Source organism: Manis pentadactyla, chromosome 15 (assembly GCF_030020395.1).
Source record: "Manis pentadactyla isolate mManPen7 chromosome 15, mManPen7.hap1, whole genome shotgun sequence".
NCBI lineage: Eukaryota > Metazoa > Chordata > Mammalia > Pholidota > Manidae > Manis > Manis pentadactyla.
In genome coordinates, this window is record NC_080033.1 from 3,849,435 (window position 1) to 3,876,073 (window position 26,639).

At 50.3% G+C, this 26,639-nt stretch overlaps 2 protein-coding genes and 1 non-coding gene across 6 annotated transcripts; 2 read left to right on the top strand and 1 right to left on the bottom strand.

Annotated features, from left to right (window-relative positions):
- The first annotated feature begins 627 nt into the window (after positions 1–627).
- On the top strand, positions 628–8,484 carry RTN2 (reticulon 2). Of its 2 annotated transcripts, XM_036886035.2 has the most exons (10): positions 628–846; positions 2,491–2,535; positions 2,650–3,120; positions 3,229–3,486; positions 5,671–5,878; positions 6,279–6,417; positions 6,556–6,625; positions 6,734–6,780; positions 7,678–7,736; positions 8,020–8,484. In XM_036886035.2, exons 1-10 carry the CDS (start codon positions 813–815, stop codon positions 8,099–8,101), a joined length of 1,413 nt encoding a protein of 470 aa, XP_036741930.1. In that variant the 5' UTR covers positions 628–812; the 3' UTR covers positions 8,102–8,484. The 2 variants fall into 2 exon arrangements, with proteins under 2 accessions (XP_036741930.1, XP_036741932.1); XM_036886037.2 differs by lacking the exons at positions 628–846; positions 2,491–2,535; positions 2,650–3,120; positions 3,229–3,486 and adding an exon at positions 3,991–4,150.
- An 8,594-nt stretch (positions 8,485–17,078) lies between these two features.
- On the top strand, positions 17,079–17,165 carry TRNASTOP-UCA (transfer RNA opal suppressor (anticodon UCA)). Its single transcript has one exon. It is a non-coding gene; the product is annotated as a tRNA-Sec (tRNA).
- A 2,195-nt stretch (positions 17,166–19,360) lies between these two features.
- On the bottom strand, positions 19,361–26,323 carry FOSB (FosB proto-oncogene, AP-1 transcription factor subunit). Of its 3 annotated transcripts, XM_036885672.2 has the most exons (5): positions 25,548–26,315; positions 23,327–23,647; positions 22,973–23,080; positions 21,820–21,975; positions 21,541–21,679 (listed from the first exon to the last, which is right to left on the bottom strand). In XM_036885672.2, the coding sequence occupies exons 1-5, from the start codon at positions 25,671–25,673 to the stop codon at positions 21,677–21,679; spliced, it is 714 nt and encodes a 237-aa protein (XP_036741567.1). In that variant the 5' UTR covers positions 25,674–26,315; the 3' UTR covers positions 21,541–21,676. The 3 variants fall into 3 exon arrangements, with proteins under 3 accessions (XP_036741566.1, XP_036741565.1, XP_036741567.1); XM_036885671.2 differs by having other exon boundaries at positions 19,361–21,975; positions 23,327–23,530; positions 25,548–26,323; XM_036885670.2 differs by having other exon boundaries at positions 19,361–21,975; positions 25,548–26,310.
- Between the last annotated feature and the right edge of the window lie 316 nt (positions 26,324–26,639).

The following is a 26,639-nucleotide window of genomic DNA, read 5'->3' on the forward strand; positions in this document are numbered from 1 at the left end:
CACAGTCTGGCTAGCCAATGCTGGCCTTCTCTTTCCTGTTTACGCCCACCTTTTGGGCCGCGCGCTCTCCCCTGCCTGTCCTTTCCTGTTCCCTCTGGCCTACGCCTCTAGCTCCTGTGTTTCTGAGCCACCCCGCCCCGCCAACTATCCGAATAATTCTAAATTGGCTTAAGCCCCACCCATGTCCGAGATCCTCCCCTTGCCTCAAAACTTTGAGTTCTTTCTTTCCTCCCCTTTTCCCTCAGATCCTACCTCAGAGCCTTAGAATCTTTAATAACCTCTTCTGAATGCCACCCCTAGCTCCACCCCAACCCTCTTTGAGATCCACGCCCCCCATCCTCCAGATTCCCTCACCATTCTCTCCGGAGCCCCTCACCCTACCCCAAGCTCCGCCCCTCTCCCTAAAGGCCGCGCCCCCGTCCGCCTAAACCCCATCCTTCCACTCCTCCCCCACGTGACCTATCTTCCTAGCCCCGCCCCTCTAGTAGAAGATACACGCCTCTCCCCGTCCCCTTGTTATTTCCCCGCCCCCTTCCCCGCCTTCCCTCAGGTTCCGCCCAGCTCGGCCCCTGGCCCCGCCTCCAGGCCCGCGCTGCAGTGCTTTCTCCACCGCGGCCCCGCCCGCCCCCGCCGAGCTGAGCAGAGGGCGGCGGCGGCGGCGGGAGGCCGAGGCAGCTGAGCGGCGGGGGCGGAGGAGGTGGCGAGGATGGCGGCGGCGGCGTGGGCGCGGCGGAGATGAGCGCCCGCGGCCCCAGGCCCAGGGCGGCGTGGCCGGAGTGGGCGGGGGTCCTGATGCAGGCCCGAGGAGGGCCATGGGGCAGGTCCTGCCGGTCTTCGCCCACTGCAGTGAGTAGGGGAGGTTCAGGCCTGGTGTGGGGCCCAGAGGCCAGGGTGGCTCCTCCCCGGTAGCCCCCCGGCGCCGGGCCGCGGGAGAGCCGGGATGGAGAAAGAGGCGAAGGAGACAAAGGAAGCTCTCCCCTCCCCCTGCGTTTTAGCTACTACGGGGCGACCCGACCCGGAGGACCTGAGGGACAGGCGGAGGTGGGGGACACTGAGATAGTTTGGGGGCTGCCGCTCTAGGCGCTGGGATGTCTCCTGGCCCCACCCAGGGATGAAGCTCGCTGGGAGCTGTCCCCTCGCCCTGGTGCTGGCTGCAGCCGGCGGGGAAGGGAGCTGAATGGAGAAGTAGATCCAGGACAGAGAAGGGTCTGACCCCCAATCACCCATCTTTGCATCCACCGCCGTTTTCTGCCTAGACTCAGAGGCAGCCCCGACCTCGCCCAAATGGTCCAACCTCTTGTCCCGGGAAAACAGCTATCCCTGGGTTGGGGCCAGGACTCCTGGGTCCCTAGTGGGCTTTACCACTGAGTAGTAGTAACCCTGGAAGAGACCCACTCTGCTCTGGGCCTCTGATTCCCAGCCTCCCAATTCCCCAGCTGAGGAAACAAGGTGGGGGTGGGGAGGGGGAGGGCTTCCAATTTCAATTTCCAAATGGTATTGGCCATCTCCTGTAGGCAAAGCCCCAAGCTAGCTCTGAGGGGCAAGAGTCTCCAACTGAAAATGCCTTGTCTGATCCTCAAGATCTTTGAGCCCAGGGCTCTTGTGGTCCTTGTCTAACATTCTCTGCCCCACCACGCAGTGGTTCCGACAGCTGGGGATTTTAACACTCTCAGATCCAGCCATTTGCATGTCTTGGGAGTCCAGATGCCAAGATTCTAAGAATTTGTTATTTCAACATTCTAGAATAAGACTGTTACCTCGGCCTGCAAAGGAAGGCCCTGCATGATCTCCCCCCACCTCTTACCTCTCTGGCCTCATCTCTCACCACTCTCCCTCACTCACTGCTTGTCATACCTTCACACCTCACTGTTCCTCAAATATGTCAAACACAGTGCCTGCCTCAGGGCCTTTGCACTGGGCTTCTCCCTCTGCCTGGAGGACGCCTCCCTGGATATTTGCATGTCTTCCTCACTTCATTTAGGTCTCTGCTCAGATGTCATTTTATCAGAGAACTCTTCCTGACCACCTGTCTGAAATAGCACCCTCTCATTTTCTCCTCCCTTTCTCTGCTTTATTTTTCTGCACACACTTAGCATCCAACATCATATATTTGTTGTCCCTCTTCCCCATAGAGTGTAAGCCTCAGGAGGGTGGGGTTTGTCTGTTTTGTTCAGTTGTATCTATCCTTAGGGTTGAAAACAGTGCCTACTACATAGTAGGCAGTTGATAAATGGTTGAAAGAATGAAAGAATTGAAATCTCCTAAAATTCCTAATTTGAAATTCCTAAGATTAAGATTCTTGGATTTAAACTTTCAGTAGCAGTGACAGTAAGGTTTTACAGTCTGTATGTATGTAGAATGTTCTAAAGGTCCTGTGATTCAATTATTTATTCTAAGATTCCTCAATTCGGGCCATCCAAGTTTCCAGAACTGGTAAACTTCTGTGATTCGGACAAAGTGACTAAATCTTTGATTCTTACCTTCCCGCAGAAGAAGCTCCATCTACAGCCTCCTCTACCCCTGACTCCACAGAAGGTAAGTGGAAGGCCGGATGGGAGAGCGGGACTTGAAGGGGGCTCACAGCTGCGTAGACTGAGGAGAGCGGGTCAGGGTCCTGGTTAGGGAGCTCACACCCTCCTTTGCCTGCAGGAGGGAATGACGACTCGGATTTTCGGGAGCTGCACACAGCCCGGGAATTCTCGGAGGACGACGAGGAAGAGACCACTTCGCAGGACTGGGGCACCCCCCGGGAGCTGACCTTCTCCTACATCGCCTTTGACGGCGTGGTGGGCTCCGGGGCTCGCCGGGATTCAGCTGTCCGCCGCCCCAGGCCCCAGGGCCGCTCGGTCTCAGAGCCGCGGGACCCGCCTTCTCAGGCTGGCTTGGGAGACAGTTTGGAGAGCATTCCAAGCCTGAGCCAATCCCCAGAGCCTGGGCGCCGTGGTGACCCCGACACTGCCCCTCCGGCCGAGCGCTCCCTGGAGGACCTGGGACTCCAACTGGACCAACTGGGCTGGGCGGCCCGGAGAGCGGGTTCGGGGGAGGACTCCGCCACGAGTAGCTCCACCCCTCTGGAAGACGAGGAACCCGATGGATCGGATTCTGGAGAGGCTGGGAAAGGTGAGATGTTGGAGGTGCTGGGACCAAAGCCACAAGGGGCGGGTGGTCGGTCTCTTCTCAGGGCACCTCCAAGGAGGAAGCTCATGCCTTGCCTCTCTAACACGCCAGAACTGGACCTACAACTCGGACTCCCTCAGTCCTCACCGCCCGAAGTCTTGACTCCACAGCCCAGCGCCGGCTGTGGAATCCCCCAGGCCCAAACCCCATCCCCTTCCCGCTTCCGGGATTCGAACTATTGGCCTCATGATCCCTCGCTGGACCCGAAGGAGGAAGAGCTGTGCGGGCAACTGGAGCGGGTGCCAATCGTGGGGCAGTGCTTCGATCGCATGGACCAATCAGAATCCCCATTGGAACCACACCTTCTAGGTAATCTGTGTGAGTGAGGAGCTCCTTTGGCATTCAGCAAGGGTGGGAGGATTGGAACTTAAAGGGACCAACCTCGCGCGAAGGAACAGAGTGGAGAAGGGAGGAGGTGTTGCTATTGGGCATTGACTCCGTCCTTCAAAAAAGTACTCCCGTTATCTAAGATTGCCAGGGGCTCTGTTCATATAGTTCTCCCTCCTACTTTGAGAAGTTAGCCATCCTTCGAGCATTAGGATTGGCTGATTGCTCTTTTGGAGTACTCCCCCTAGAGGCTGATTTTGGAAAGGCCGTATCCCTGAAAAAATTAGGCTCTTTTAGATGGTGGCGATGCTACATTTATAAATTAACTCTATGCCTCTTAAAAACTCTCCTCTTCCTTGACCACATCCATTGGCCAGTTGTAAATACACCCCGCCCTCCTTTAAAATATGCCCAGCCTCCGCGAAGGGGCATGGGTTGGTTACAGACATCACTGCTTTGGGCTGTTTACAAAGAGAAAAGCCACCCCTTTTGGGAATTGTCCCCACCTCTGTGGAGAGTCATTGGCTGTGTTCAAAGGGGCCCCGCCCCTCTATTCCCTCCCTCTGGGTTCCACTGAAGTGGGCAAAATCCCCGAGAAGCAGCAGTGTCCGCAGCCTCTCACTCGGAGCGGAGATGGGGAGTAAAGGTGAGCTTGCAGGGCGGGCCGGTGGGATGTGGGCTGGAGGACGGCGGAAAGGGGTCCAGGTTCGCCCTTCTCCCTAAGTCTGGGGGGGTGTTTCCTATTGGTCCCAGATTCATCAGAGTTGCAGGCTGAGGCCGGGGGTGCTGAGGGAATGTCCAGGGAGGGCGTGGAGAGAACGTGGGGTCCCCTCTCCCCCAAGCCGGCGCTTTGGGGCCCAAGAGCAGGGAGGCCCCCTCCCCCAACCGCAGGCCCAGGCGGCGCTGTCACTCAGGAGCTGGACAGGCCAGCACAGCTGCGGGCGAGGCCCCCTCCCCCCAGCTGCCTAAACTTAGCCCCCGCCTCAGGCGACCCGGCCCCTCCCCCACCCGCTGGCGCCGGCCTCGGGCTACCTGCCGGGGAGCGCCCTGCTTTGGGGGTGAGGGGAGGCCTGCCCTAGTTAGAGGTAGATGGGAAGACGTGTGTGTGGGGATGCAGAAGTGAAGTGAGAAGAATCAGACTCTGAGGGGGACCAGTCCGGATGGGTCAGAGTTTGACTGGAGAGCGGGTGGGGGGATGGGGAAGGTCTGGGAGCGAATGAAAGGGTATTTGGCTCCCAGTCTGCACTCCAATGGGATGGGATTATCGGAAGAGCTGTTAAGTTTAGGTGGGTGAGATGAAACACGGGAGTCCAGAGGTCACGGTCAGAGGCTCAGGCTGGGCTTGGGAGGTGAGTTTAGGGTCTCAGAAAGGGGTCAGAAATTTGAGCTAGGGCTTAGGAAGGAGGATGGTATTGTTAATACATTTAGGACTTAGAAAAACGTGTTAGCAGGGGTACCAAGCAGATATCACCTTACACCTGTCAGGTTGGCAGGAAATAAAAAGAACAGTGACACCCAGTGCTGGGCAGGATGCAGGGTAAGATCACTCTCATGTTGCTCATGGAAATAAAAATTGTCAGAGTCTTGCTAGTAAGCAATTTGACAATACTTATGACACTCAAAAATACATAACTAGTCCACCCAGCCATTCCACCCCTGGGATTCTGTCTCAGAAATAGAACCTCCGGGAAGTAAGAATATCTGTAGAGGATGGGGGAGGGTAGGAAACAAAGTGAACCACCCTCAGATACGTGGTTAAATAAAATTAATGATGGTGCAGCCACACTATAGAATATGGTGGAATCCTTAAAAAGAATGAATTAAGAGCCATTCTAGTTGACTAGGAGGGGACTCGAGGAGGAAAAGTAGAGTGAGATGCAGGAAAGTGTCTATGTGGTTCCATTTTTCATAAATAATGACCAAAAATTGTGTCTGTAGGCAGGAGTAAGATTTAGGGGATTTGCTAGTTGGTTACTTTGGGTTTTCCAGAAGGAGAAGAGGGGAAGCAAGTAAGGAATGAAAGAAAACAACTAAGAATTTGGAAATTAGGTGAAAGCTCAGACAGGTGTGTCTAGAGGTCATGGTTCAGCCCTGAGACAGGAAATGGGCGGTCAAGAGGACAGGCAGGCTAGGTCCAAACCCCAGTCTGATTACCCCCCTCCACAGTGGCGGACCTGCTGTACTGGAAGGACACAAGGACGTCAGGTGTGGTCTTCACAGGCCTCGTGGTCTCCCTGCTCTGCCTCCTGCACTTTAGCATCGTGTCTGTGACTTCCCATGTGGCCCTGTTGCTGCTCTGCGCCACCATCTCTCTCAGGGTTTACCGAAAAGTGCTGCAGGCCGTGCACCGGGGGGATGGCGCCAACCCCTTCCAGTGAGAACCCCCATCCCCTAACCCTGACCTCTGTCCAGACCCTAACACTGACTGTAAGTCATGACCCATGGCCTCAAGTCAGGCACCAACTCAATGTCTATGGCATTCAAAATTAAATAACTTCTCACCCTGGCCCTGACTAATTCTATTCCTGTTTCTGACTCCAACTTGACCCTGACACTGACTTTAAACTAGGTTCTGACCCTTGACTTCCACCCTTACCCTCTGATCCTAACCCTTACCCTTAATCTTTGATCCTGTCTCCTGACTTTGACTTTGACATTAGCCCTCTACACCAGGCCTGCTCCCCAACTCCCAGTTCTTGTCTTGTCCCAGCCACACCCCTCAGCCTGGGCCCTATCCATCCATTGAGTCACCTCTCACCTCTTGGTCCTCTCAGGGCCTATCTGGATGTGGATCTGACCCTGACTCAGGAGCAGATGGAACGTTTGTCCCAGCAGATTGCTTCCCAAGTGATCTCTGCAGCCATCCAGCTGCGGCATTACTTCCTGGTAGAAGACCTTGTGGACTCCCTCAAGGTGCCCTGAAGCCCCCATTCCCTCCTGGGTTCCCAACATTCACCTTCCTGCCCCTGGGGGTAGAAGGACCGATGCTGGGTAAGGTCACATCCTGGGGAGTGCCCTGTAGAATCTGCTGACCCTGACCCTCACCCCCAGCTGGCCCTTCTCTTCTACATCTTGACCTTCGTGGGTGCCGTCTTCAATGGTTTGACTCTTCTCATTATGGGTGAGCTGGGAAGGCTGTGGGGGCAGGTGGGTTGTTGGGGTTTGCTGGGGGCAGGGCTCTAGATTGAAACCCCTTTGGAGAACCTGACTCCCATCTCTGTGCCCACAGGAGTGATCTGTTTATTCACCATCCCCCTGCTCTATCGGCAGCACCAGGTGAGTGTGACAGGTCCTCAGTTGGCAGCATCCCAGCCAAACACAAGTCATCTGACTGTCCCACCCTTTACAGCCAGGGTCTTACTGACAGGTGTCCCAGTGGGAGATAGGAGGACCAGCTGGTACTTCTACTCTTGAAAGAATCAGTAATGAATGGACAAATGTCCCCACCAGGCACAGGTGGTCTGCCTGCTGCCCCTCCACAATGCAGCTAGAGTCTAACTAATACATTTCAACAGCCCAACCAAACAAGTGGGCTGACTGATGCTCCCATTGCCTGAAACTGCCAGGGACCGACATCTCAGTCAACCTCAGGTGGGATGACTATTGCCCAGAAGACTGACAGAACCAAGGGCAACTGACATGTATCCCATCCAGAGACAGGCAGATGGACTGACATGCCCTTCTGCAGCACAGCTGAGACCCAAATGACACATGTCTCTGCCAGAGAGATAGCCCCAACTCCTTCACATGCCGGAATCACCAAGACTCAAAGTCAACTAACTGTAAATTAAACTAGTATTTAAAGTAATGCACTCAGGGACTTGACAGCCAACACCAGTGCCCTCTAACCACCCTACCCCTAACCACACGCACACACACATACATAACTCACTCAAAGATAAACTGTTATCCCAGGAAACAGACTCACTGGCACATTCTTATGTCTACTTGACATCACTCCCCGCACAAAGAGGGGACCAACTGACGGACACTTCAACTTGGATGTCTAACTTCCAAGGATATTTTATGAGGTTTAGAGTTGAAGGTGGAGTGGTGGGCCACTCCCCCAAATCCTAATTTTGAGGTGGGGGAGGAAGCAGCCTCCTGAATGAATTAGGGAGAAGAACCCCCTGCAATGGGAACTTTCCTTTGACCACTTCTTGGTCTCTTCAGGCCCAGATGGACCAGTATGTGGGATTGGTGACCAATCAGTTGAGCCACATCAAAGCTAAGTAAGGGCATGGGGTGGAAATACATGGGATGGGGCAGGGGGAAGCTTGGGAACCGCCCCCCCCACCTCCAGTGGCCCCATATTCCCTGTCTCTAAATCTACTGGAGCCGAATGCGCCCTTCTTAAAGAAGGGTGACAGACAGTTCCAACGCTGGCCACTAGGTGGAGAGCGGGAGCTGGCTTTGGGCTTTCAGCTCGTCCCCAACTTCCAGCTTTCCCTTTAGTTCTCAGATACCTACCCAGTTTCTTGCCCCACGTCGTGACTCTTCCTGTTTCTCCCTCAGAATCCGAGCGAAGATCCCAGGCTCCGGAGCCCTTGCCTCGGCAGCAGCCGCAGTCTCCGGACCCAAAGCCAAAGCCGAATGAAAGGGGTGTCTCTGCCTGCGGGATTCCTGCCCCAATCCCCTGCAGCCTTCCACCCCACTCGTCTTCCTTCCATCCCCACCCTCTCCCCGCCTCCCCCACGAGCCATTTCCCAGTGGGTGTCAGGATCACTCGAACCAGGGAATTTGCTCCATTGTCTGAGTGGCCCGGACTGCATTTCCCAAGAGGCTCTGCTCCAAGAGTCAAGGAAAGGCGAAGTACCTTGGCCGCTGGGCCTGCCTAGATAGGGCCCTCCGCCTCTGGAGGCCCGGGAGGGGTTGGTGTCTCCTGGACGCCACTAGCCCCCCGCGCTGGGGCTTTGCATGGGGCCCAGGGGAGGCCTGAGCTTGGATTTACATTGTAATAAAGACTTGTGAAAAACCCAAGGCCTCCTGTGCTTCCAGTCCACTCAGCCCTCACCTTCCTGTACTGAAAGCAGCTAAGTGGGAACTCAAAGAGGAGCCTCCCCTGTCTCCAGGAAAGAAGCCTTTACCGTCTGTTTATGAAGTGATTGAGGGGAGAATGCTGAGAGATCACCAATCCCAGGACTAGCCAAGCCTTGATAGACGCTTTCCACGCCTGTGCTCTAGGCAGACATCACTAGTCATCCCCCGCACTCTGCCAGCTGGGCAACCCAAGTCCCAAACCCATGTGTCCAACCCCTAACCACACACATGCACACACACGTACATACAGAACTCACTCAAAGATAAACTGTCATCCCAGGAAACAGACTCCCCCAAGAAACATACCCAAACCTCTTCCTTGACCTACCTGATTTTCAGTTCAGGGGCATCCTCTCTGCCATGTTGTCAACCAGGCTAGAGACCTAGGTATGGCCCTTGGACTCCTATTTCTTCACCCCCCACATCTAATCAGCAGGAAACCATTAATATTTTATCTCAAATGTCTCTCATCCAATCACTTTTCTCCATTCCAGTTGACTTGAAACAAAGTGCAGGGCCTCATGGCGTCTCTGGACCTCAGGTTCCAAAACTGTAAACTGAAGCCCAAAAAACAGGTCTAAAGATCCACTGACCTGGATTTGAATCCCAGCTTCACTACGTTTTGTCTGAGTGACCTTGATAAAGTAACTTCACTCCTTCGGGCCTCAGTTTCCTCAAATGGAAAACTACCACTATAGCCATACCTACATGTAAAGTCCTTGGCACAGGGCCTGGTGTATAGTAAATGACTAGTAAACAGAAGCTGCGACTGTTAGCTGTGACATTGCCCAAACTTGAGTCATTCCCTCATGACCTTCATGATCTTTGTATCATCTTTTCTGTTATTTACCTAATATTTTTCTTTAAATTGCTTTATGAAAAGGGATAGAAAGTGTCTTTGAGGAGGTAATTGCTGAAAATGTCCCCAGTCTTGGCAAGGAGATAGTCTCTCAGGCCATGGAGGTGCACAGATCGCCCAACACAAGGGACCCAAGGAAGACGACACCAAGACATACAGTAATTAAAATGGCAAAGGTCAAGGATAAGGACATACTATTAAAAGCAGCCAGAGAGAGAAATAAGATCACATACAAAGGAAAGCCCATCAGGCTAACATCAGACTTCTCAGCAGAAAACTTACAGGCCAGAAGGGAGTGGCATGATGTATTTAATGCCATGAAGCAGAAGGGCCTGGAACCAAGAACACTTTATCTGACAAGATTATCATTTAAATTTGAAGGAGGGATTAAAAATTTCCAGATAAGCAAAAGCTGAGAGAATTGACCTCCCACAAACCATCTCTACAGTCTATTTTGGAGGGACTGCTATAGATGGAAGTGTTCCTAAGGTGGAATAGCTGTCACTAGAGGTAATAAAACCACAGTAAAGAAAGCAGAACAGCTAATTACTAAGCAAATGCAATAATAAACTAATTATTCCCAAAGTCAATCAAGGGATAGACAAAGTACAGAATATGACACCTAATATATAAAGAATGGAGGAGGAAGAAAAAGGAGGAAAAAAAAAGAAACTTTAGAGTGTATTTGTAAGAGCATATTAAGTGAGTTAAGTTAGACTCTTAGATAGTAAAGAAGTTAACCTTGAACCTTTGGTAACCACAAACCTAAAGCCTGCAATGGCAATAAGTACATACCTATTGATAATCACCCTAAATGTAAATGGACTGAATGTACCAATCAAAAGACATAGAGTCACTGAATGGATAAAAAAACAAGACCCATCTATATGCTGCTTACAAGAGACTCACCTCAAACCTAAAGACATGCACAGACTAAAAGTCAAGGGATGAAAAAAGATATTTCATGCAACTAATAGAAAAAAGCAGGAGTTGCAGTACTTGTATCAAACAAAATAGACTTCAAAACAAAGAAAGTCACAAGAGACAAGGACATTACACACTGATAAAGAGGTCAATCCAACAAGAAGATATAACCATTGTAAATATTTATGCTCCGAACACAGGAGCACCTACATATGTAAAACAAATACTAACTGAATTAAAAGGGGAAATAGAATGCAATGCATTCATTCTAGGAGACTTCAACACTCTACTCACTCTGAAGGACAGATCAACCAGACAGAAAATAAGTAAGGACACAGAGGCACTAAACAACACATTAGAACAGATGGACCTAACAGACATCTACAGAACTCTACACCCAAAAGCAGCAGAATACACATTCTTCTCAAGTGCACATGGAACATTTTCAAGAATAGATCATATACTAGGCCACAAAAAGAGCCTCAGTAAATTCAAAAAGATTGAAATTGTACCAACCAGTTTCTCAGACCACAAAGGTATGAAACTAGAAATAAATTACACAAAGAAAATGAAAAATCCCACAAACACATGGAGGCTTTACAACATGCTCCTAAATAACCAATAGATCAATGACCAAATAAAAACAGAGATCAAGCAATATATGGAGACAAATGACAACAATAATTAAACACTGCAAAAATCTGTGGGACGCAGCCAAGGCTGTGCTAAGAGGAAAGTATATTGCAATACAGGCTTACCTCAGGAAAGAAGAACAATCCCATATAAGCAGTCTAAACTCACAATTAATGAAACTAGAAAAAGAAGACAAATGAGGCCCAAAGTCAGTAGAAGGAGGGACATAATAAAGATTAGAGCAGAAATAAATAAAATTGAGAAGAATAAAACAATAGAAAGAATCAATGAAAGCAAGAGCTGGTTCTTCGAGAAAATAAACAAAACAGATAAACCCCTAGCCAGACTTATCAAGAAAAAAAGAGTCTACACACATAAACAGAATCAGAAATGAGAAAGGAAAAATCACTACAGACACCACAGAAATACAAAGAATTTTTAGAGAATACTATGAAAATCTATATGTTAACAAACTAGATAACCTAGAAGAAATGGACGACTTTATAGAAAAATACAACCTTCCAAGGCTGACCAAGGAAGAAACAGAAAATCTGAACAGACCAATTACCAGCAACAAAATTGAACTGGTAATCAAAACCTACCTAAGAACAAAATCTCTGGGGCAGATGGCTTCACCGCTGAATTTATAAAACATTTAGTGAAGACCTAATACCCATCCTCCTTAAAGTTTTCCAAAGAGTAAAAGAAGAGGAAATACTTTCAAACTCATTCTATGAGGCCAGCATCACTCTAATACTAAAACCAGGCAAAGACACCATAAAAAAAGAAAACTACAGACCAATATCCCTGATGAATATAGATGCAAAATACTCAACAAAATATTAGCAAACCAAATTCAAAAATACATCAAAAAGATCATCCATCATGATCAAGTAGGATTTATTCCAGGGATGCAAGGATGGTACAACGTTCGAAAATCCATCAACATCATCCACCACATCAGCAAAAAGAAGGACAAAAACCACATGATTATCTCCATAGATGGTGAAAAAGCATTTGACAAAATTCAACATCCATTCATGATAAAAACTTTCAACAAAATGGGTATGGAGGGCAAGTACCACAACATAATAAAGGCCATATATGACAAAACCACAGCCAATTATAGTTAACAGCGAGAAGCTGAAAGCTGTTCCTTTAAGATTGGGAACAAGACAAAGATACCCACTTTCCCCACTTCTATTCAACATAGTACTGGAGGTCCTAGCCATGGCAATCAGACAACACAAAGAAATAAAAGGCATTCAGATTGGCAAGGAAGAAGTTAAGCTGTCCCTGTTTGCAGATGACTTGATATTGTACATAAAAAACCCTAAAGAATCCACTCCAAAACTATGAGATCTAATATCTGAATTCAGCAAAGTTGCAGGATACAAAATTAATACACAGAAATCTGTGGCATTCCTATACACTAACAATGAACTAGCAGAGAGATAAATCAGGAAAACAATTCCACTCACAGTTGCATCAGAAAGAATAAAATACCTAGGAATAAACCTAACCAAGTAAGTGAAAGACCTATACTCTGAAAACTACAAGACACTCATAAGAGAAATTAAAGAAGATACCAATAAATGGAAACTCATCCCATGCCCGTGGATAAGAAGAATTAATATTGTCAAAATGTCCATCCTGCCTAAAGCAATCTATAGATTCAATGCAATTCCCATCAAAATACCAACAGCATTCTTCAACGAACTAGAGCAAATAGTTAAAAAATTCATATGGAACCACAAAAGACCTTGAATAGCCAAAGCAATCCTGAGAAGGGAGAATAAAGCAGGGGGGATTTATTCTTCAAGCTTTACTACAAAGCCACAGTAATCAGGACAGTTTGGTACTGGCACAAGAACATACCATAGAACAATGGAACAGACTAGAGAACCCTGATATAAACCCAACCATATATGGTCAATTAATATATTATAAAGGAGCCATGGACATACAATAGGGAAAGGACAGCCTCTTTAACAGCTGGTGTTGGCAAAACTGGACAGCTACATGCAAGAGAATGAAACTGGATAATTGTTTAAACCTATACACAAAAGTAAACTTGAAATGGATTAAAGACTTGAATGTAAGTTATGAAACCATAAAACTCTTAGAAGACAACATAGGCAAACATCTCCTGAATATAAGCATGAGCAACTTCTTCCTGAACGCATCTCCTTGAGCAAGGGAAACAAAAGCAAAAATGAACTCATGGGACTACATCAAACTAAAAAGGTTTTGTATGGCAGAGGACATCATCAACAAAACAAGAAGGCATTCTACAGTATGAGAGAATATATTTGTAAATGAAATATCCAACAAGGGGTTAACATCCAAAATATATAAAGAACTTGCACGTCTCAACACCAAAAAGCAAATAACCCGATTAACAAATGGGCAGACGATATGAAGAGACAGTTCTCCAAAGAAATTCAGATGGCCAACAGACACATGAAAAGATGCTTCACATCACTAATTATCAGGGAAATGCAAATTAAAGCCACAATGAGATATCACCTCACACCAGTAAGGATGGCCAGCATCGAAAAGACTAAGAACAACAAATGCTGGCGAGAATGCGGAGAAAGGGGAACCCTCCTACACTGCTGGTGGGAGTGTAAGCTAGTTCAACCATTGTGGAAAGCAGTATGGAGGTTCCTCAAATAACTAAAAATAGAAATACCATTTGACCCCGGAATCCCACTCCTTGGAATTTATCCAAAGAATACAACTTCTCAGATTCAAAAACACACATGCACCCCTATGTTTATCACAGCACTTTTTACAATAGCCAAGACATGGAAGCAACCTAAGTGTCCATCAGTAGATGAATGGATAAGGAAGAAGTGGTACATATACACAGTGGAATACTATTCAGCCATAAGAAAGAAACAAATCCTACTACTTGCGACAACATGGATGGAGCTGGAGGACATTATGCTCAGTGAAATAAGCCAGATGGAGAAAGACAAATGCCAAATGGTTTCCCTCATTTGTGGAGTATAACAATGAAGCAAAACGGAAGGAACAAAATGGAAGCAGATTCAGAGACTCCGAGAATGAACTAGTGGTTACCAAAGGGGAGGGGTGTGGGAGGGCAGGTCGGGAGGGAGGGAGAAGGGGATTGAAGGGTATTATATTTAGTACACATGGTGTGGGGGATCACGGGGATAACAGTGTAGCACAGAGAAGGTACATAGAGGATCTGTTGCATCTTGCTGCACTGATGGACAGTGACTGCAGTGGGTATGGGTGGGGACTTGATAATATGGGTAAATGTAGTAACTGCATTGTTTTTTCATTTCATGTGAAACCTTCATAAGAGTGTATATCAATCATACCTTAATAAAAAATTAAAAAACAAACAAAAAAAGAAAACAGTAAAAGAAATTGCTTTATGAAAAATAAAACAAATGTCTTTTAAAAGGAAATGTAATTCCACTACCAAGGAAATCAGTTAACTTGCCAAAAATAGAAGTTAACAGTAAAAATAAATACAAAACTATTAACATTTAAAATGTTTGTTCGTGCATCACCTAAAATTATCTCACTGCCTCTAGCGATGCATGTCACATTTTAGGAGCTTGATAATGATGTTGTAGGAGTAACAGTTTCAGTCCAGTATTTGTATACAGGGGTTGCCCAGAAAAGAAAGACGGCTTAAGGTGCCTTCTCTTGAATCTAGATTTGCCAAGCAGAGACAGTGTTTTAAATTTCCAAATTAAAAAATTAGCAAAATTTCCTAAAGATTTCTGTGAGATAGTGTTCTGTTGTTCATATTTAAGAATGGAGGAAGAGGGACTGGGTAAAATTATGGGCTCCAAAATGGCTAAAGCTCCCAAGCCCATCCTTGGCATGCCCACTGGAGGCAGGAAACCAGCTGGAAATTGAAACAGCTTTTATTGAGTGCCCCCAGTTGCCTGGCCCTGTGCCAAACTTTTATATCCATCTACTCATTATGATTCCTCCAGTGAAGGCATTTGTACTAGTCCAGTGGGAAAACAGAGGTCCAGAGAAGGATAGTGCTCATATTCTCTCATTCATCCTACCAGCATTTACTGAACATCTGCTGTGTGCTCAAGCACTCTTCAGGCATTAGGGACACAGAAATGAATCAGTGTCATGGAAGTGATATTCTAGTGGGAGCAGCCCGACAATAAGCAAATAGACATAGAATATGGTAGGTGGCGATCAGGGCGATGGAGAAATGTCCAGCAGGATAAGGCGACAGAGTGACAAAACGTGCCATTTTAAACTGGATGGCAGAGAAGGCCCTCAGTGAGTGGTGATGTTGGAGCAGAGGCCAGAGTGAAGGGAGGCCGTGAGTCATGTGGACATGCGGAGGAAAGGAGATTCCGGCAGGGGGCGCAGCACATACAGCAGCCCCGAGAAGGGAGCCTGCCTGACAGGTGCAGCAGGAGCTCGGTAGGCCAGAAGCCAGGTATAGGAGGAGAGAAGAGTAGGAGATGGGGTCGGAGGAGTGAAAGGAGCTATAATACAGGGATTTTTAAGGCTGTGATAAGAACTTTGACTTTGACTCTGAGGTGAGAGGCACGGAAAGGTTTCATGTGGAGGGATGATATTATTCTCAAAGGATCAATGACTTAGATTATAAGAGGACCACTTTTTATGTAATAAAAATGATGATGCCACAGGTTCAATTTTTCTAAGTGAATGGGCTGTGTGGACTGGGGTACAGTCCTATCCGTTTCTAAGCCTCAGTTTCCTAGGCCAAAAAACGCAGGTGCAGAGGATGCAGAGAAAGGGGAACCCTCCTACACTGCTGGTGGGAATGTAAACTAGTTCAGCTATTGTGGAAAGCAGTATGGAGGTTCCTCAAAAAACTAAAAACAGAAATACCATTTGACCCAGGAATTTCAATCCTAGGAATTTACCCTAAGAATGCAGGATCCCAGTTTCAAAAAGACATATGCACTCCTATGTTTATCGCAGCACTGTTTACAATAGCCAAGATAGGGAAGCAACCTAAGTGTCCATCAGCAGATGAGTGGATAAAGATGTGGTACATATACATAATGGAATATTATTCAGCCATAAGAAGAAAACAAATCCTACCATTTGCAACAACATGGATGGAGCTAGAGGATATTATGCTCAGTGAGGTGAGAGGGCAGAGGCGGACAGGTGCCAAATGATTTCACTCATCTGTGGAGCATAAGAACAAAGCAAAAACCGAAGGAACAAAACAGCAGCAGACTCACAGAACCCAAGAATGGACTAACAGTTACCAAAGGGAAAGGAACTGGGGAGGATGGGTGGGAAGGGAGGGAGAAGGGGAATAAGGGGCATTACGATTATCACACATAATGTAGGGGGTGCACGGGGAAGGCTGTATAGCACAGAGAAGACAAATAGTGACTCTATAGCATCTTACTACACTGATGGACAGTGACTGTAATGGGGTATGTGGTGGGGACTTGATAATGGGGGGAATCTAGTAACCACAATGTTGCTCATGTGATTGTATATGAATGATACCAAAAAAAAATCAGGTGCAGAATTGATAATCTCTGTGTCTGAGCTCAGTGCGGTCAGAATTTCTGTTATCCCCAGCACCTAGCACAGTGCCTGGGACTCTGGGCGCTCAAATATTTGACTGAACAGCGGGTTCGTTGAAGTTCCAAAAATGAACAGCAGGTGTCGTACCAGTCCTATAGCTGCCTACCCGGAGCCTCCGTGGCTGGACCAAATTCGACTTTAGCAGGAACTCGCTCCCTCGGATTCGCGTTTTTCAGGGAAGTGTCTTCTGGATACCGAATTATGAGTCCCTCTTCTTAAAAAACTGACTTCTCATTTGGAAAAGGGGGTTTCTGGTTCTTTAACAGCTTCAGGCTAGTGTGCCCCGTCCTGGGTCGCCGCTTCCCAGAATGCGCGGCGCTATGCAAATAAGAGGATTTTCAAAGATAGGATGATTCATGCCTTGAGAAGTAAAGGTAAAATATTGGAAAGACATGAACTGCAATAATAGAATTTATAAATATTTAAAATATCAACCATTTCACACTTTCCTAAAGTATGTAGTCATAACTGTAAAATGAAATAAATGCTTTGCCTTTATATAGCTGTGAGGGAAGGTTTTGATTCTGCCCGGATGATCCTCAGTGGTCTGGGGTGCAGGCTTCAAACCTGTAGCTGTCTAGCGACAGAGTGGTTCAATTCCACCTTTCGGGCGGCGGTTCTTCTATTCTCTTCAAAATTATTATTAGAGTGTACTTTTTGGGAGGATGCACCTATCAGAGGAAAAAATCACTTATTAGATGTTCGCAATGTAAGAATTGCTCTGGATCTCCTTCCTCATTTTCCCATTCATTTCACTTGCTTACTTATATATTTAATCACTCACGCATTTATTAATCAAATACTTATTCATTCATTCATTTACACATTCAACAAGTATTTGCTGAGCAGTTTCTTGGTGCTGAGTCCTGCACTGGATGGTGCTGGGGACACAGTGGTGATGACAATCCCAGGCCCTGGACTCACGGAGCTCACAGTCCAACAACAGAGGCAGTAAACATTAAAGCAATCATTAATTACACATTTAATTAACTGCAAAGGTGATACTCCTGGGATGGCAGGTACAGAACATACGAGGTCATCTAATAAGGAGATCTGAGTTCAGGTGGGATGTCAGGGTAGCATTTGAGCAGATACCTGAAGGATAAAAGGGTACTGGTCAGCAGAATGGGGCGGGGATATCAGGGTGGCCCCAGTGACAATGAGCATGGCGATAATTGCACCTTCACTCTGCACTCAGCATTGGCAAGCACATGCTCACTGACTCCTCATAGTCGCATGCAGCTGAGAAGACTGAGGTTCAGAGAGATGATGTCTCTTGTCCAAGATCACGCAGCTGTGGTAGGCCTCCAGCCCCAGAGCTCTTGGACCCCTGGCCCATTCTATTTTCCACTTTCAGCGCTGTCTTTCCCAAGCTAGCTTCTCACCAAGTCCTGTCTGTTCTGCCTCCTAATGTCTTTTCAGTCCTTCCCCTCCTCCCTATCCCTCAGCCCTAGCCTTGTTCCAGTTCCACCCCACCCCTCAAGACACACCCCAGTGTCTTCACCCCAGTCTCTTCTCTGGTCTCCTGCCCCATCTTGATCTTTTCTCTCCCAGTTGCCCTCAACCCTGCAGCGAGAGGAGTCTTTCTAAAGTGCAAACATACCCCTGCCCTTGTTATGCTCAAAACCTGCCATAGCTTTCCAGTGCCTTCAAGAGAAGATCTAAACTCAGTCTGGAATTTAAGCCTGCCCAATCTGGTCCCTGCTAACCTCTCTCTCCACGGTGAACGGACTTCTAACTCCCTTGATGTCTCAAGCCCTATCCCCACCAACAGCTCTTTGCACTCATGACTGTGTTGGCCTCAGCCTCTGTTTAGCTGTTAGGACTCAGCTCAGTTGTTCCTCCTCCAGGAAGTATTTCCTGACTCCCAGATCAGTTTAGGTGCCCAGCTGGGATTCCCCAACTCCATGGACTCCCCCAACTGTGTCCACTTCAGGTTGTCCCTGACTGGGGACAGGTCTGTATCCCCACTGGACTGAGAATCATAGGAAGGGAGAGCCCGGGGCTGTCTCAGTCCCTGCAGTGGCCCCAACACTGCCTAGCACAGGCTTGGACACAGGGCAGGTGCTTAACAAAGTTTTAAAATTAATTAACAAATTATGTGATTTCATCACAACAATTTCCCCTGATTATTCATTTACTAGTGCATCTGAATGACCCCTGGATCATCAATTTAATGTTCAGAGTACTTGCTGCTATGCAAATAAGAGAGTGCTTAAATTTTGTAATGGAGATGGCTCAGCTGTATCTTTGGGCAGAGAAAGTGGCAATATTTCTGGTTTAATCAATTTTAGGTTGGCCCCAGTATGTTCTTAACCCAGAAAAGGTGGTCATGTGAAAAGGCAAAAGGAAACTCATCTCCAGTGTAAAGTGATCCACATTTTTGTGGTCTGTATAACTCTGAGGATTTCCAAAACCCCACCTAAGTGATCTTTAATAATTTGGGATGTATGACTTCAAGCTTCTCTATCTCTGTAGCTTTTATTCAGTTCATCCAGAGCATACAGGGTCCAGTATAAGTTCCTTCCTCACAAGGAAGCCTTGGTAACCTTTCAGCATTTCAATACCATGCACCTCATACCTTATATTCTGCCTCATTTTTTCTAGGAGGCACACACTGTATGTATGGGGAGTCCTTATGATTGTCTAGCCTCCCTCCATCCTGCTGTAGGTTAATTCACTGGAAGGAGTCCCAGTGTGTGTGTATGTGTGTGCATAATCCCCTCAACAATCTAACCTCACTCCCTCACGCTCTAAGGAATCCAGGTGATGACTGTCTGGTGAAAACAGATCCTGAGGCTTGGTGGATGCATTTTAAAGAGCTTTTTATTGGCGACAGTGCAGAACCATAGGGGGAGGGCAGCGGCCCAATGCCAGCCAGCCCCAACCCCCCAGGGTCAGGTGCAAAATACAAAAAGGGAATCACAAATACAGCATAGGGTGGGGGATTGGGGCTTCAATAAATTGTGGTCGGCAGGGGCAGGCCCTGCTCACAGTCTCACACTCACACCCACAATCTTCAAAGACACAGATTTTAAAAATCTATGATCCTTCAAGCTTACTCACAAAAATAAAATCTCATGTCCCCAGTGAACCCAGAGTCAGAAGACAGCTGGAGGGTCAGGGACAGTCAGGAAAGAAACAGATGGAAATGGTCAGATAAAAACAGGCAGAGGAAAGATGGAATAAGGGGAGAGACACTCAGGACAGAGACAGACAGGGAGTGCCAGAAACAACCAGAGGGGTCCAGAAGAGAGACGGCTAGAAACAGCCAGAAACCAGCCAACTCAGAGTTTCCAGAAGCAGTGTTTCCAATTCAACAGCACAGCTTTGGGGGCCAAGTGACCTAGGCCGAGGTTGCAGAAGTGCGCACACACTCACGCACACACACACACACACCCATATATAATATATTTATTTATACATAATAGATATAAGTGCCTTTCGGAAACCAGGAAAGGGATAAATAGCTACAGGAGGGCCTGGGTTATGGGCCGAGGCGCGGGTTGGGACACGTGGAATGTTCTCCATGCAGCACGGAGGGTGGCGTGGCCCACCCGAAGTTAAAAAATATCAATTTGCCTCATGATAAACTTCTCACGAGGTGAAGCACAAGGAACGGCGGGATGAGGGAGCCGAAACTGAGATTTGGGGCTGGGGGGTGAGGGGCAGTGAAGCCGGAATCTCGAGAGCCCAGCCCCTTCGAGTTTGCCAGTCCAAAAACATTGGGGGTTGTGGGCCAAAGCCTCAGCCTTAAAATCTTCTCCGGAAAAATGTGGAGACCCTTGGCAACCTCCCCTTGCTTCCTTTCTAGAAAGGATGTAGAGGTGCCAAGGGGAGGGAGAAGTTGGCGTCCTAGGCCGGGATAGAGTGAGAGGCCTTAAAAAAAAAAGGCCAGGGCTTGGGACTAGGGGTCCTGAGGAAAGAGGCCACGTGAGTGGATAACTGTCACCCCTCTTAATTCTGTCACCCCCTTGAGTCTAACTCACTGTCGACGGGAGGAAGGAGGAGGAATCGGGGCAGGGGAGACCAAGAAAAAGCTTTGAGGAGTGGGGGCACAATCCCTCCGGAAGTGTTTTGTCCTACCGGGCTCCCCGCCACCCCCAAATCTGACCAACTCATTTCACAGTATAAAGCGCTCCAGCAGGGCGGGCATTATAACGCCCCCTGCTGCCTGAATCAGAGAGGCCCAACGAGGAGGGCCGGGAGGGAGGCTGAAGGAGGGGGAGGCTTGGAATGCATAACACTGCAATCAGAAAAGAGGGCTGGGGCTGAACGGGTGGGGGGCGTCCTCAGGAGGCGAGGAATGCAGATCCGAGTCAGTTTTGCTGGGAGGGAGCGGCCGGAAGGTCAGGGAGGGAGGTTCACATTTCAGACTAAGTCTGCGTTGGGGGAAGATTATCATAGGGGGCATCAATTTCCCTCTAAAAGGGGGCTCAATTCAGAGGAGGGTCTAACCACATGGAAATGTTGGATAAATAAGCTAAGGTCGGGCGGCGAGGGGAGAACCAGCCGTATCACTCCCCACCGAAGGGTGGGTGTGGGAGGCATTGTTGCGGGGGGCGGGGGGTGTCTGTGGCATTTCCTTGTTGGGCCTCTCTGGAGAGGACTCCAGCCCACCCCACGGCCCACTGCCAGCAGCCCTTTCCCTCCAGCCCAAAGGTGGGCATCATCCCCCCACCCACCCATCACCAGAGGTTGGGTTGAACAGGCAGCTGGGGCATCCATCCCTTCCCCACTCCCTGCCCCCAAAGTCACCAGCTTTCTGGCCTCGCCGGGCCACAGAAACAAGAGGCGGCACAAAACACAAGGAGGTCCTCCTGTCCGATGGCAGCGGCGCAGAGGGTCAAACAGAAGAGGCAGGGAGGCCACACACCCGCTATGTCTCTTCCCCTCTCTCCTCCTCCTCCTCTTCCAAATCTCTCTCCCTTGTGTGTTTGTTTGTTTTGTGTCTAGAGAGTTCACAGAGCAAGAAGGGAGGGCGAGTTCAGGGGGTCGGAAGGCTGGTCACTGCCGCTGGTGCGTTGGGCGCCGGCGAACGCGGAGACCTCCGGGCAGGTGAGGACAAACGAGGAAGTGTACGAAGGGTTAACAACGGGGAAGGGGTCGCCGAGGACTTGAACTTCACTGTGTGTAAAGAGAGAAGCTGTCAGGTTGGGGTGTGCGTCTTGGCTGGTCTGGAAGGGCAGGGGCGGTGGTGGCGGGGGCGGCAGCAGCCAGCTGAAACCATCTTCCTTAGTGGATGCTGACCCCGGCAAATCTCTCACCTCCGCCAGCGGGCCCGGCCCGGGCCCCTCTTCGTAGGGGATCTTGCAGCCCGGTTTGTGGGCCACCAGCACAAACTCCAGGCGCTCCTTCTCCTTTTGGAGCTCAGCAATCTCCGACTCCAGCTCCGCCTTTTCTTCCTCCAGCTGATCTGTCTCCTGAGGCCCCGAAGCCAGGTCATGGAAGAGGGGGAGGAAAAAGAACAGGCCGTGAGCAAATGGAGAAGGTGGGTTTAGGGCTGAAAGTGTCTCCCCTAGTCTTGTCCCTGAGGCCCAGGGCTGGAAGGAAGCTCCAGACTGAGAAGAAAGACCCCCTCAGATGGAGTCTTGGTGTGCTATGGGACTTGAGGCAAGAGTTTTGCCTTCTAGAGGCCTCAGTTTCCCCATCTGTGCAGTGGATGGTTGGTAAGTGGCTAGGTGCACATGGAAGTCTCTGGTTGCAGAAAGCACTCAGAGGTTTGTTAAATGAATGAACAACTTTTTTTTTTAATGCCACCTATTCTCCTGTTACCCTTCCCCCCTTGTCTCTCAGGGAAGAGACCACATAGCACAGGAAAGCAGGATTTCCCCGATTTCCTCTAGGGGCAGCAGGTCACCCTGCAAGCACAAAGTAGGAAACTCTCAGACTGAGGTAGAGCAGAAAAACATAGGGGCCTTGATGGATGCCACCAGCCCACAGTCTGAGCACTATGGGTGGCTGGGAATTGATAGAGGGTAAGCGTATTTCATGTACAGAAGCTCCAGAATGTTAAAGTTAGAAAGAACCTGGGAGATTTGATGAGGGGTTGAAGAGGGGGAGAAACTAAGTCAAAAATGGGTTGTCACTTGGCCAAACCCCAAAGAGAGAAAGGACTGGAGCTTGTTTCTCTTAAAGGTCCCTCATCTGTGCCCTCAGGAGAAGTGAAGGCCAGGGGAGTGGTGTGTATGTGTGTGTGTGTGGGGGGGGGGGGGTGTTAGCCAGGGCAGGAGTATGTGAGGGTCTGTGTGTGCACAGGGTTACTCGGTCTGGCCACACCTGTACCAAGTTGCCTATGAGGAACCTCTGGTTCTCAGCTCAGGATGAGGGCACAGGTGGTGGTGGGGTAGGGGGGGCACAGAAGATGGGGAGAGAGCCCCCTTCAGGGTACCCTTTCTCCACCCCAGGGACCATCCTTACCGCCTGGAGTCGGTCAGTCAGCTCCCTCCGACGGTTCCTACACTTGGCTGCTGCCAGTTTGTTTCGTTCCCGGCGAACCCTTCTCTTCTCCTCCTCCTCCGGGGTAAGCTGAGTATAGAAGATAGTGGCCATGAGGTCTGGGGACACGGTGCACCTCCTCCATCCATCCCAAACCTCTTCTTCTTCCAGACCCCCAGGAGCCAGAAAAGGCTCCTCTAGTCCTCACTGAGTGTGGCAAGGATGATAGGGTTTCTGCAGCACTAAAGCCCTAGTGGTCCCTCACTCCAATAATGAGAAAGTTCCTGCCTCTCTCCCTTCCTCCCACCAGACCTAGTTCTGATGCCCCTTACTCACCGTCTCTTCTCGGGGTCTCCTAGGCCGGGCTCGGGCTGGGCGGGCAGGCCCAGGTCCACTGGTGGTTCCGCTGGTGGAAGGCCCACCACTGCCACTAGCTCCGCCACTGCTGTAGCCACTCATGCCTGGCGTGGAGTAACTGGTTCCTGGCATGTCGTAGGGGTCGATGGCTGGGGGCTGGGAGGCCAGTGGCTGCCCCTGGGACTGGGCCATGGAAGAGATGAGGGTGGGTTGCACGAGCCACTGGAGGTCCTGGCTGGTTGTGATCGCGGTGACCGTGGGCACGAAGGAACCGGGCATTTCCCCGAGACCGGCGCACTCCTACGGGGTGACACATACACACACAGGCGTAGACACACAAACAGAGACACCGACACACACACACCCAACACACATGCACACACCGACCCCGTGAGTGAGCACAGGGCGAGCAGGTGTGGATATGTGTGTCACAGGCAAAAAGCCACAACACCCACCCTTCCACTACACCGTGACGCAGTGGTTAATGAGAGGATTTCTGCTCAACTGGCTTCTACCTCCTCCTTCTTCTTCGGGGAAAGGTTGCACAGTTCCAGCGGGTGGTGAATCACACCCCGGGTTGGTGACTCTTAGGTGTGGGGGGGTGGGGAGGAGGCTGGACACAGCCGGGTGACAGAACCCCCGGGACGGAGTCACAGCCACACACACAGCCACAACACCCCACCCCCACCGCAGAGGCAAGGGGAGGGAGAGGGAGAGGCCTTGGGCCAAGCCTCCCTCTACACTCACACACATACACACACCCCTCTGAGCGAGGGGATGAGTGAATTGGAGGGTCCGTGAGACCCCCGTGCAGGGGTAGGGGGTGCCAGTTTGAAGGGTGTTGGGGACGGGCCTAGGAGTTTAAAACAAACGTTTCAAGTAATTGTCTCTCCACAGAGACTGACGAGTGACATGTTAGGATGGACGGACAGGTAGAGAAAAGGGACAACTCAGGCGCTCTCAGACTGCCGCGGAGTGGGAATAGCGTAGGTCCTGACGCCCCGAGGCCGAGCAGCGTTCATCTCCCCCCACCCTCAAATGGAACGCTGGAACTGCTTGGAAAGCTTAACTACTCTCTCAGGGGGCGTGGTGAGGGATGGGCTGGCTGGCCGGCCAATCAGCGTCCTGGAAGCCCAGAGGGGGCGGGGTTCCTGGAGACCACCTGGCTGGTTCCTCTAGTGTTAGCGGTTCTAGCCCTGTCTTCGGACACTCCGGAGGGACTGCGTGTCCGGAGCAGGTGGAGTTGGGGGGTGTCTGTGTATGCCTGGAGAAGGGGGTGATGGTCACCATGTCTCCCGAAGAAACCCCAGCACACAGACACCCTCGGCCCCTGAGAGCGGAGGGAACGGATCGCCGAAAGGTCCTCGCAGACCCATGGGGTTGCAGAGGGTCGCTCCTGTGGCGACAGGAATCCCCTCGCTCTGTCGCTAGAGACCCGAGGAACCATGAGTTCCGGGGACCAGGAGGGGGAGGGAATTGCCCCCTACAAATAGGAAGGGAAACTTGATTGGCCAAAGCCCACACCTCGATGACCAATAGGAACGCCGGACTGCCCCCTCCCTTAGCAACGTGGCCCCGGCGTTCCAAAATAGAACGCTCCCGGGACGTCAGGGGCGGGGCGGACGAAGGGGGCGCCGCGCGCCGTGCGTGCCCCGCGTCAGACGGAGGATTCCAGCGCGTCAGCCGTTACGCACGGGTCCCCCGTTACGTCTCCGCGCAGGAGGCGGAGGCAGCGCCTCCAACCTAGAGTTCGAGGCCCGCTTTCCCGCAGGAACGAGGGCAGCCGGGCGCTGGAGTAGGCGCTCGTTTGGAGGAGGAAAAGGGAAGAGGCTACGGGAAGCTTCCCCGGGATTTCCCTTACCTGCCTAAGCGCTAGCTTCATTATGGGGACCAAGTCGGGAACAGTCCTGGAGCCGGTTAAAAGTTCTCAGCCCTGCTACCGCATACACGTTGCACTTGCCCGCTCATTCTCCCCACCCCCCAAAGCTTATCCCTCTGTGTTCTCTCCCTTAGCTCCACGCACACAACCAACTGCAAACGAGTCCCAACTTTGCAGTTTGCAAAGTGTGCGGTGAGCCTATTCCCTCTCAGAACCTGGGTTTTGACGCGTCTTTCTTTGGGAATGTGAGGCTTGTTTGCTCCACCCTTCACTTAAAATATTAAAACCCACAGAGCAGCACCCCAACTCTCTAGAACTTACCTGGGAGGCGGCGGCGGTAGGTGGACTGCCGAAGGAGTCCACCGAAGACAGATACTGAGACTCGGCAGAGGGTGAGGAGCTGCACCGGGAGCCGGAGTCGTAGTCTCCGGGAAAAGCTTGAAACATTTCCCTGGGCACAGGGGGGCCCCTGTGACCACGCTGAGGTCGCCGGGAAGCCAAGGCTATGGCCGGGTGGAGAAAGGAAGGTGCGAGTCCGAGGTGAGGCGAGCGCGTCCCCAAAGCGCTCTCTCCGAGGAAACTCGGGGTGAGAGCAGCGTCCAGCTCCAACAATGGCAAAGTTTCTGTGCAATTCCTCTGTTGTGCCCTGGTCCCCACAAGATGCCGCTGTGCCTCCTGAAAGCCCAGGCTTCAGTAGGACCCAGGTACGTGGGGGAATCTCTCCCCCAGAGGCGAAAGCGCGGTCCTGATGTACAGAATCCGCTTCGGGTGCGGTCTTTCTCCACTCGTCCGGCGGGTCCCACGGAGGAAGGAGAGTGATAAAGAAGATGAAAAAAGTAAGACGGTCCTCCTTAATAAAATGTAGAATTATCTAGAAGAATACTTCCCAGAACTTTCTTTCCGGAAAAAAATAATAATTCCACAACCCCCAAGAAGAACCATAACAATCAGGAATCCAAGTCCCAGCTCCGCGTGTCCCTGCCGCGGCAGTAGCTCTCAGTCTTATGAATGAAGCCCAGAACCGCCAGCCTGTATTTATATGCCCGGACCGGCCCCTCTGCTTACGTCACCCGTCCCGCGCTTCACAAACTTCCCAAAATCTCCGGCCCTGCTGAACCCAGCCCCGCGCCCTCCGGCCAGAGGTCTACCCTACCCTCGATCTGGTCACCTGCATCACTCTAGCATCCCTGGGGGTCTCGGGGGCTGCGTTCCCCCCGGAGCTCTCGGCGGGAGGGGATCCCGGCCCCGCCTCCCCGGAGTTCCTGTGACGCAATTAGCCATATAAGGAGCTCGGCCGGCGCGGCGGAGTGTTTGTTTGGTATCCTAGCAATTACGTCAGAGGGAATCCCTCGCTCGCTCGCGCGCTCACCCTGCGCGCCTGCGGAACCCACCGGCGCCTGCGCAGTGCTGCGC